The following is an 11,992-nucleotide window of genomic DNA, read 5'->3' as shown; positions in this document are numbered from 1 at the left end:
TCACCACATGGAGACGCCTCCTCAAACCTAGTATCTAAAATCCACGTAGTGCCAGTATCTGAGCTGGTGTTCAAGAGAGTCAGATTGAGTGATGCCAATGTCCTTTTCCCTCGATTGTTGTGGGGCTTCAATGGAGATTACTGTTGAGAGATGTTTGTGTGGAGTGAGTGAAGTGGTGGAGGGTAGTGCAGTGATTGATTGCAATTAAGGGCAGGTGTTTGTAACCAGGTCCGTAGTGCCAGGCTTCCTCGTACTTACAGCCCTAGCCACCTCCTCTCAGTGCCAGTGAGCAGTGTGCCGGGAGAGCTTCCTACACCTGGGGTGAATGGTGTGGTGTGTGTGTGTGTGTGTGTGTGTACACCATAACTTGTACCAACTCAATTAGAGCAGTATCATAAAAATCTCTCTCACATCCTTCTTCAGTCATCATATCAACTACTTGTACACTCAGCAAACAGACTGCACGCACCCTGTCAGAGGTGCAGACTGCCTTTAAGTGGCCCGGTTCCGCCGCCCCGCCCCCATCATGTGCGTGCAGCCAGTGGAATGCACAGGTAGAGCCGGCTCGAATATTACGTGCTGTCTGGACCCCGATTAAATGGGGCGCAGCGCACGTTATAGGCCGAGCACTCTTAATTTTTCCACTTTTTATGTCCTGGCTAGAACTTGTTTTAATTATTTACCTGTTATTTTGTTGTGACTCAGATAATCATTAATGGTTTTACTCATCACTATCACCAAACATATAATTTATTATATATTTTACAAGTAAATACATATAACAAAATCTCAGCGACTGCAAGGAGGAGCGGCGTTAACTATTGTTTGCCGAATAAAAATGAGAATTGCTTGGTTATTAAAGTTTGGAGCGCGGCCGTCGATCCCGCGAGGGTGAGGCGCGCCGCCGCCGCCGCCATCCGTCGATCCCGCGAGGGTGAGGCGCGCCGCCGCCGCCGCCATCCGTCGATCCCGCGAGGGTGAGGCGCGCCGCCGCCATCCGTCGATCCCGCGAGGGTGAGGCGCGCCGCCGCCGCCGCCATCCGTCGATCCCGCGAGGGTGAGGCGCGCCGCCGCCATCCGTCGATCCCGCGAGGGTGAGGCGCGCCGCCGCCGCCGCCATCCGTCGATCCCGCGAGGGTGAGGCGCGCCGCCGCCATCCGTCGATCCCGCGAGGGTGAGGCGCGCCGCCGCCGCCATCCGTCGATCCCGCGAGGGTGAGGCGCGCCGCCGCCGCCATCCGTCGATCCCGCGAGGGTGAGGCGCGCCGCCGCCATCCGTCGATCCCGCGAGGGTGAGGCGCGCCGCCGCCGCCATCCGTCGATCCCGCGAGGGTGAGGCGCGCCGCCGCCCGGCTTCAGCTGTTCGCTCCTCTCTAACCTGTCCAAACTTTCTTAATTTAGTCATCCGGTACCATGGCGTCCAGTGAGGAGGATGGCTCGGTGGAAGAGAAAGAAAACAACAAGAAAAAGACCCTCAGTCCGTTCGCTACCGCTTGGCTCACATTCTACAACATTACCATGACAGCTGGGTAGGAGTCTGTTCATTTCTGCACGGTGTAAAAACGTTATGCGCGTTTTCCTTTTGCAAAGCTTAGCTCTGCTCTGCTATTTTGGAGTAACCTTCTTTCCAAATAAATTCCTCTCAACGTGCTTATTAAAATTTAAGAATGTGTGCAAACTTTCTTCCAAAGACGTGATTAACGTGTTTTATTTCAGTGATTTTTTTTTCATTCAGTTCTAATAAAAATAATTTTATGTGACAAATATTGTTGGTGTGTCTTGAATGGAGGAGTGCTTGGTTAGTCCTGCATTTCCTTATTAGGTTGATTACAGAAGCTGCGTCATCTTTCTTCGCAACTGTTGTTAAGTATAGATTGACACTATCGAGAGAGGAATGCCATAAGGGAGGTCGTTCTGCTTTCCTAGGCAGATTTCCCTGAGTTGTTTAGAGTACACTTCTCAGGGGAGCAGGACACTAATTTGCTTACAAGATCTAAAAAAAGGCACTAAATATGAATCCATTTACCATTCGTCTAATGGTTACAGGGCTGTTTTTTCGGTAGATGTTACAAATTACAGGGATGTATTATTTTTGCATGCTTGGATATCAGGTACCTAAATCAAACCGTTGTTTAAGAAAAAACACTTACCCAGATTCACTTATTCTGTCATAACATATAACAGAGAAATATGTTATTAAAGTGAATTGCGTACCTTTTAATTATAAATTGGGGTTGTCAGCTATTTAGCCTGAAATTATAATTCTATTTTATGTTTGTTTTGAAATGAAGTCTGTATAGTTCTTTATGAGCTGTTTAAATGTTTTGAACTGCATTGCTTTATTTCATGCAGATGATTGCAGTTGAAAACCATAGCAGTTTGTTTGAGGTTTGCACAAGTGACCTTGTGTGTGTTTTTGGCTTCAGACATGAAAACATGTCTTGGCAATGTTTGTTAGAGAAAGAGAGTACAATTGATAAAATCAATAGAAAAAATCATTACATTCAAAGCTTTTCACATTGAGTCTGAGTTCCAAGGGGGTGATTTTACAATCTTGTAATATAAGTATGTAGATAATGACTACCTAGGTGTATAGACACTAAATGTATTATACACTAGTTTATATATTTTGACATAGGTTTATTATGGCAGTAAACCTTCTGTGCTCATGGACTAAAAAACATTTTGCCAGTTATGGGTGGGCACTGCAAATTGTATTTAATTATGTGGTGAATTTATTTGGAGTTAACAACTATTTGCATTTATATAATGTAGGCTAATTGTAATTTTCCCATTGACATCCTGGCTAAGATTGGCTAACTGCACAGAAATGGAATCAAACTTGAAAGACTTACCTGGTCAGAATGGTGCAGTTGTATATTTTGTTGTATTTACATATTGAGTCATTGGTGGTCTATGTCATTTCCTGCAACTTAAATTTTAAAAAGTTATTCCTGCCCTAATGGTGGTGTGGCTGCAGTTATTTAGCAAATAACATTGTTAATTGATGAGTGAGTGAGAAGATTTCCAAATTGTGACAACTTTTCAGGGGGAAGTAAGAGTGGAAATTGCGGAGGTACTGGCCATAATCGTCCAAACATCCTCAGATATGGGGGTGGTGCTAGAGGACTGGAGAATTGCAAATGTTACACCCTTGTTCAAAAAAAGGGTGTAAGGATAAACCCAGCAACTACACAGGCCAGTCAGTTTCACCTCGGTGGTGGGGAAACTTTTAGAAATGATAATCCGGGGAATTACAATCACTTGGACAAGTGTTGATTGATTAGGGAAAGCCAGCATTGATTTGTTAAAGGCAAATCGTGTTTAACTAACTTGGTTGAGTTTTTTGATGAGGTAACAGAGAGGGTAGATGAGGGCAATGCGGTTGATGTGGTGTATATGGACTTTCAAAAGGCATTTAATAAAGTGCTGCATAATAGGCTTGTCATCAAGATTGAAGCCCATGGAATAAAGGGGGCTGTAGCTGCATGGATACAAAATTGGCTAAGTAACAGTAAGTAGACAGTAGTGGTGAACGGTTGTTTTTCAGACTGGAGGGAGGTGTACAGTGATATTCCCCAGGGTTGGTACTAGGACCACTACTTTTCTTGATATATATTAATGACTTGGACTTGGTTGTACAGGGCACAATTTCCAAATTTGCAGATGACACAAAACTTGGAAGTGTAGTAAACAGTGAGGAGGATAGTGATAGACTTCAAGAGGATATGGACAGGCTGGTGAAATGGCCAGATACGTGGCAGATGAAATTTTAACAGAAAAATGCAAAGTAATACATTTTGGTAGGAAGAATGAGAGGCAATATATACTAGAGGGCACAATTCAAAAAGGAGTACAGGAACAGAGAGATCTGGGTAATCGTTGAAGGTGGCAGGGCAGGTTGAGAAAGCTGTTAAAAAAGCATAAGGGATCCTGGGCTTTATAAATAGAGGCAGAGAGTACAAAAGCAAGGAAGTCATGATGAACCTTTATAAAACACTGGTTCGACCACAACTGGAGTATTGTGTCCAGTTCTGGGCATCGCACTTTAGGAAAGATGTGAAGGCCTTAGAGAGGGTGCAGAAAAGATTCCAGGGATGAGGGACTTTAGTTATGTGGATAGACTGGAGAAGCTGGGGTTGTTCTCCTTGGAAGGGAAGATTGAGAGGCGATTTGATAGAGGTATTTAAAATCATGAAGGGTCTAGACAGAGTAGTGTTCTCATTGGCGGAAGGGTCAAGAACCAGAGGACATAGATTTAAGGTGATTGGCAAAAGAACCAAAGGTGACATGAGGAAAATCTTTTTTGCGCAGCGAGTGGTTATGATCTGGAATGCACTGCCAGGAGGGGTGGTAGAGGCAGATTCAATCGTGGCTTTCAAAAGGGAACTGGATGAGTACTTGAAAGGAAAAAATGTGCAGGGCTACGGGGATAGGGTGGGGGAGTGGGACTAGCTGGATTGCTCTTGCATAGAGCTGCCTGGACTCGATGGGCCGAATGACCGCCTTCTATGCTGTAACCTTTCTATGATTCTATGATATGTTAAGTTTGATTTTCAGAAAGATAAGCCTTTTTATAATTACTTAACACCAAATACGTATATACATCAAAGTTTTTGTTGGTGTAAGTAGCTAGTATTTGGTTATTCAAGCTGAATTACCTAGGTTTTCCTAACTATGATACTTATCATTATCAGTTATGAACAACCAACAAACCTACCAATGAGGAATCTGTGGTTCATTTCTCAAAACAATCCCTCACTCTCAAAAAAAATTTTTTTAAAAATATGCTCCAGAAATCCAATGCATCCCTGCGCTGATGCGTTTTTGCATTTTCTCCCCTATCTTCCCCCGCCCTCTCCAAACTTCTCATTCATGAGACCTGTCTCTTGATCCTCGTTCCCACTCAACTTCCTTTTCTTTTTCATGCTTACTGACTTTTTCCTCAGACGTTGTCCTCGCTTTCAGAACTGCCTTCATCATCCCAATCCTCAAAAAAAAAAGCAACTCACTCTTGACCTACCTGTCCTCACCATTTACTGCCCATCTAAAACCTCCCCTTCCTCTCCAAGGTCCATTAACTCAGTGTCAGTTCCCTGCTCTATATCCATCTATCCTGGAATTCCTTGTTTGGACACTTCCAGTCTTGATTCTGCTTCTCTTTCAGCGTTGAAGTGGCCCTTGCCTATGTCCTGAATGACATCCTTCATGACTGCGATCATGGTGCATTATTCCATCTTGTCCTGCTGGACCTATTTTCACCATTCGATATTGGTTGATTATGCCATCCTCTTCCAATGTCTCTCCCATGTCAGCCATCTCTGAGACTTCTCTTCCATTCCTACCTGTGCAATCACAGTCTGCACATCTTCAGCAATGGCGTCTCTTCCTTTGCCTGCAGTCACCTCTCAAGCTTCCCAAGGATATATCTTTGTATGCCTCCTTTTTGATCTGTACTCAAGGTTAACAGACAGAACAACCAGAGGATTACATGATTTAGGCCAGGCAAATGTATGATGCACACAGCACCAGGGATTCACCTTAATTTTCTTGTTTTAAGTTTTGTACTCTATGTTGGTTCTGGGGAAAGGAACTGTTCTTTTAGGCACTGCATCAGACACTCTTAGAGAGTCATAGAGTCATACAGCACGGATAGAGGCCCTTCGGCCCATCGTGTCCGCGCCGGCCATCAGCCCTGTCTACTCTAATCCCATATTCCAGCATTTGGTCCGTAGCCTTGTATGCTATGGCATTTCAAGTGCTCATCCAAATGCTTCTTGAATGTTGTGAGGGTTCCTGCCTCCACAACCCTTTCAGGCAGTGAGTTCCAGACTCCAACCACCCTCTGGGTGAAAAAGTTCTTTCTCAAATCCCCTCTAAACCTCCCACCTTTTACCTTGAATCTATGTCCCCTTGTTATAGAACCCTCAACGAAGGGAAAAAGCTCCTTAGTATCCATCCTATCTGTGCCCCTCATAATTTTGTACACCTCAATCATGTCCCCCCTCAGCCTCCTCTGCTCCAAGGAAAACAAACCCAATCTTCCCAGTCTCTCTTCATAGCTGAAGCGCTCCAGCCCTGGTAACATCCTGGTGAATCTCCTCTGCACCCTCTCCAAAGCGATCACATCCTTCCTGTAGTGTGGCGACCAGAACTGCACACAGTACTCCAGCTGTGGCCTAACCAGTGTTTTATACAGCTCCATCATAACCTCCTTGCTCTTATATTCTATGCCTCGGCTAATAAAGGCAAGTATCCCATATGCCTTCTTTACCACCTTATCTACCTGTTCCGCCGCCTTCAGGGATCTGTGAACTTGCACACCAAGATCCCTCTGACCCTCTGTCTTGCCTAGGGTCCTCCCATTCATTGTGTATTCCCTTGCCTTGTTAGTCCCTCCAAAGTGCATCACCTCGCACTTTTCCGGGTTAAATTCCATTTGCCACTGTTCCGCCCATCTGACCAACCCATCTATATCGTCCTGCAGACTGAGGCTATCCTCCTCACTATTTACCACCCTACCAATTTTTGTATCATCAGCGAACTTACTGATCATACCTTTTACATTCATATCCAAGTCATTAATGTAGACCACAAACAGCAAGGGACCCAGCACCGATCCCTGTGGTACCCCACTGGCCACAGGCTTCCAGTCACAAAAACAACTTTCGACCATCACCCTCTGCCTTCTGCCACTAAGCCAGTTTTGTATCCAAAGTGCCAAGGCACCCTGGATTCCATGGGCTCGTACCTTCTTGACCAGTCTCCTGTGGGGGACTTTATCGAAGGCCTTACTGAAATCCATGTATACCACATCCACTGCGTTACCCTCATCCACACGCCTAGTCACCCCCTCAAAAAATTCAATCAAATTAGTCAGAAATGATCTTCCCTTGACAAAGCCATGTTGACTATCCCTGATTAATCCTTGCTTCTCCAAGTGGAGACTAATTTTGTCCTTCAGAATTTTTTCCAATAATTTTCCTTAGGTCAAGTATAATCCGATGCAGAGTAAAGCTGCCTCTACTCTGCACAACATGTCTCAGCCCCAACCTTGGAAGAACACCCCATAATAAACCTGTGAAACACTTTTCTATTCCAGACACCAATCATCCTCTGGCCTCTGAGTAAGATTACCAATTATTGTCAAAATAGGGACAGTTTTGTGCTAGAAGCCCATGCCCACTAGGAAATGGAGTGAGACTGCCCAAATTCATTTCACATACAACCCTTACAGATAGAGAAATTCATCAATCAGGTCTGGTTTTTCAACCCAAATCCTAGAGGTAAAAGGCCGGGGTCTAACCCACTGCACCACCCAGTTCCCTTTTCAACACCTCTTCAACCTCACATAAAAGATACTCCAGAATTTACTCTCTTTCTTGTAACACCTCTTCCAAGTGAAGAACTGCCAAATAGGATCCATAGTCATCTATGATTGTGTATTAGTCTCCAATTTACCCTCAACCTCCCATTGCACTCCAATACTGGCGCCTAAATCTCATAATCCTCGGTTCCCCAGAATTCATTTTTCCTAGTGGGCACAGCTTGCCCACTGCATATCTGAAAAGGGGAAATCAAGCACTTCCCCAACTCTCTTTCGACTCTACCAACCCACTAAGGTAGTTCTCAGTGGCCATATTATTGCCTTTCTGCTAAGAAGTGCAAAGCATTGCAAAGCCAGAAAGACTTTGAATAAAGGATATCAGAATTAGAAGCCTGCCATAAAAGGTGCTGATTGGAAAGCAATGGGCGAGCTGTGATGCAAGCCAGAGGTAAACTCAGCAGTACCTATTGTCAGCAAGAGCTAATTATTATAAGCAGGAGGCAGGGAAACTCCTATTGTATACCTTGCAAAAACAAGTGCAGAACATAACATTTTGGAAATACGCATCAAGGTTCTACTTGAAACAGGTTCCAGCTATTGATTGACCAGTTGTTGATTTCTAGCATTTGTAGTTTTTTTTTTGCTTTTTATTCACTGAATGGAACAGTTGCATCAATTCAAAAAAAAGCAACTGTGATCAACAGGGAATTTGCAAACTTCTATGACTCACTATACACCTCATCCCAGGCCAGCACACAGGAAACATGCTACTAATTTGCCAACCTCTCTATCTCCCAACTTGAAGAGGAGACATGGTCCCCAATCATGGCTAAGAAGATCCAAAGAGAAATACAATGCCTCTGGAAGGCTCCTGGTCCCAGGGACTACTTAGCAGAATTCTATAAAGCCCTACTCCCCAAACTAACACTGCTGAAACTGTTCCACTATGTTGAAGAAACTGGTATCTTCCTGGAAACTTTCAGGACAGCCACAATCTCATGGGTATTCAAAAATGTCAGACTCCACCCTCTGCTTATAGATCTATATCCCTGCTGAACACAGATGATAAAATTCTTGCCTCGATCCCAGCCAGAATACTGCCCAAACAGGGTTATTAGACAGGAGACAATAGCTAACAACTATTCAGTTTGGTGAAACACTACAACAACACTGACCCCTCTGCCCTGGTACACTTCCTGGATGTAGTGAAGGTGTTGAACTCGGTCGAGTAGAAATTCTTTCCCACTATACTTGTACACATAGCCTTTGGTATGACATTCATGAAATGGATTAAAGGGACTGAAGAGCCCCAAAGATTTATTTTTAGAATTCCAATGGCTCTCCATTAGCTGATGAGAGGTATAGTGGCCTTGGGGATGGGAGAAGAGTCCATTACTAGGCCCTCTCCCTCCAGAATTCACTGAAGCAGACGTGTTGCTGCTGTCCCTTCATCCACCACCACTCTCCTCTCGGTGATTGGTGGTAGCAGTGGCAGTGGAGAGGGAAATTGGCCAGATATCTGGGCTCCACTTCCCTGTTGTTATTTACGTGCAGCACGGCAGTCTGGACTCGGGCAATCTATTTCCCTGCAGCAGGGAAGGGAAAGAAATCCAGTGCGGAATCTGGCAGCATTCCTCCCTGCCTGATTTTTTTTTTTTCTCTGCTGCACTAATCCAGCCCTCTTTCTACATAACTAACCCTGCCTACATTACTGCCTAACATCTTCCAAATGATCAAGGACTACATCCACTTAGGATACTGTAACAGTGGCACAGAACACCCCCCACACATCCATGAGTCCAAACCCTTTGCGTGGTCATCATCAGGTTTCCAATATTAGCACTAACTATAGCCCCCAAACTTGATGGCCTGTATAAAAAAACTGGCCAACATATAAGCAGACACAGACAAATGGAATAGGCTGATGGAAAAACCTGCCCATATCACTGCTGGGGAGGGCAAACAATAAAAATAAATGTACTTCCCTGCTGTCTTTACCTCTTTCAGATTCTACAAGTCAGGGCTCCATGCTAACAATTTGGAGACCTCAACAATTGCATTGCCAAGTTCCTACGGGCAGACAAGAAGTTGTGACTGCTCTCCAAACATGTATGAGGACTCCACCTTTCCAATCTCAGGCATTACTACTGCATAGCTCAACTTCATGGAAGCATGGATTGGAATCTGGTATGGCCCTACAACTCATGACTAGGGACGGGGACCAGGGTCTCTCAGCCAGCTCCACTACATAGCCTGTCCTTCATAAACCTCTCAGGAAAAAAAAAACAATTGGGGTCCAGAAACGCTCTATAATAACAGCATTGTCAGCTTGGGGAAAAAATGTCTCCTTGAAAATTCATATTGATTCTTCCCCATTATAAGCTCAGAAGAAGATGGCCAGAGGACATATACACATTCTGGTCATGCCCCCTCCCCCCAGCCCCATTAAATCATTCTGGGAAGCCAGGGAGAGCATAACAGGCTTCATGAGGTAGCAAAACCTGTCTCTTAAGGCTGTACAAGGGCAGGATCCTTGGCATTAACTTGGCTCAACAAATCACCCTGACCCCTAAACAATGTGTAGTTTGCAATGTGCACACAACCATCCAATAATCCTAAAAGTTACAATATATTCTCCTGTATGTAACCCAGAAACAAAACTGTACAGTGATGTTGAAAAATATATGCATGTATTTTCATTTCTTAAACTTTTTATGAACTTATCTGGGGAAAAATGATTGCATGTGGAAAATAAATCAGTTGACTGCTGTAATAAAGTTGGGCTATGATGAAAAATGTTAGGTATATTCTGGATGGCTAGGCTAAATTGTGCTGAATGAGTATCCTCAACTGTATTTATCTTGACTTTATCAAATGCTGATTTTTTCCAAAGTCAATTTTAAAACTTGTGCTGGTACTGCATTTAAATTTTGCAGGTATCTTTTCAAATGGCCAGTCTTGTGAAGTTATCAAATTCAGTCTCTCAGAAGAAATATTTTTGATTTATGTTTGACTTTTATAATGGGGGAGTGAATGAGTTATCCCACTTTACAACATGTTTTTCTTTTCAGTAATTTAAAATTATTTTAAAGAGAGAGAAATATGTGAAAACACGACAGGCAGTGCAATGAACTAATGATCAATCTGTCTTTTATCAAAAGGGACAGAATCCATCAGTCAGAAGTCACTGTCTAGGGTCTGTTCTAAAGTTGGCAGAGAGATCAGGAAAAGGGATCAGATTTTACAAACAGAAAGGAGTGTTAAACATGTGGATAGATTTCAAGTTGGAGCTGGATTATACTCAAAAATTGGCAGCCACAGACTTGTCAGGTTTTGTTGCTGATGTGTTCATATGAAATGGAACTTAATGCATACTACCCTTCCTCATCCTTCTGGACCTGTCTGTAGCCTTTGACACAGTTGACCACACTTTGCTCCTCCAACACCTCTCCTCCGCTATCCAGCAGAGTGGGACTTCTTTGCCTGGTTCCATTCCTATCTATCCAGTCATAGCCAGAGAATCACCTGCAATGGCTTCTCTTCCCGCTCCCGCACTGTAACCTTCGGAGTTACCCAAAGGATCTATCCTTGGCCCACTCCTATTTCTCATCTACATGCTGCCCCTTGGCGACATCATCTGAAAACACGTCAGGTTCCATATATACGCTGACAACATCCAGCTCTACCTCACCACCACCTCTCTCAACCCCTCCACTGTCTCTGATTTGTCATGCTGCTTGTCCGATATCCAGTATTGGATGAGCAGAAATTTCCTCCAACTAAATATAGGGAAGACTGAAGCCATTGTTATTGGCCCCTGCCACAAAGTCCATTCCCTAGCCACAAACTCCATCCCTCTCCCTGGCCACTGTCTTTGGCTGAACCAGACCGTTTGCAACCTTGGCGTCCTATATGACCCAGAGCTGAGCTTCTGACCACATATTCTCTCCATCACTAAGACCACCTATTTCCACCTCTCTGACATCGCCCGTCTCTGCCCCTGCCTCAGCTCATCTGCTGCTGAAACCCTCACCGATCCCTTTGTTACCTCTACTATTCCAATGCCCCCTGGCCGGCCTCCCACCTTGCACCCTCCTTGTACTTGAGGTCGTCCAAAACTCTGCCGCCCATATACGAACTCGCATCATGTCCATTTCACCAATCACCCCTGTGCTCCAGGTCCGAATTCTCATCTGAGGTCGTAAATATCAAATAGTTGCCAATAAATTCAATAGGGAATTCAGAAGAAATTTCTTTACCCAAAGAATCATAATATGATTAGGCAGAATCAACACTGTTTTATGAAAGAGAAATCGTGTTTGACAAATCTATTAGAGTTTTTGAGGGTGCAACAAGTGTTTTAAGCTGGATAACCCGGTAGTGAAGGATAGAATACTAGAGCCTGGTCTTCAGTTGCTTCCAAGCCTTTATTCACAGAGCTCCACATTACACACACCACACCCTAGATCAGTTCTCTTATAAATGGATACGAGAGTTCCCAATTGATACGCACCACCTGAATACAATCAACACTTGGAAATATATCACCGTTTCTTCATTGTCACTGGGTCAAAATCCTGGAACTCTCTACCTAACAGCACTGCGGGAGAACCTTCACCACATGGACTGCGGCTGATCATCACCTTCTCAAGGGCAATTAGGGATG

The 11,992-nt window shown here is 44.2% G+C and overlaps 1 protein-coding gene across 3 annotated transcripts in view; it reads left to right on the top strand.

Moving 5' to 3' along the window:
• The first annotated feature begins 1,088 nt into the window (after positions 1-1,088).
• Positions 1,089-11,992, top strand: part of hacd1 (3-hydroxyacyl-CoA dehydratase 1) — a 55,476-nt gene continuing 44,572 nt past the window's right edge. The window contains exons 1-2 of one of the 3 annotated variants that reach the window (XM_068007078.1): positions 1,089-1,137; positions 1,401-1,528. In XM_068007078.1, coding sequence (XP_067863179.1) covers positions 1,413-1,528 — 116 coding nt within the window. In that variant the 5' untranslated portion in view covers positions 1,089-1,137; positions 1,401-1,412. Of the gene's footprint in view, positions 1,138-1,205; positions 1,529-11,992 lie in introns of those variants that run through there. The other 2 variants (XM_068007077.1, XM_068007079.1) reach the window with 2 other exon arrangements.

This window comes from Heptranchias perlo, chromosome 2 (genome assembly GCF_035084215.1).
Source record: "Heptranchias perlo isolate sHepPer1 chromosome 2, sHepPer1.hap1, whole genome shotgun sequence".
Classification (NCBI taxonomy): Eukaryota; Metazoa; Chordata; class Chondrichthyes; order Hexanchiformes; family Hexanchidae; genus Heptranchias; species Heptranchias perlo.
This window is presented reverse-complemented; position numbering and strand designations above follow the sequence as displayed.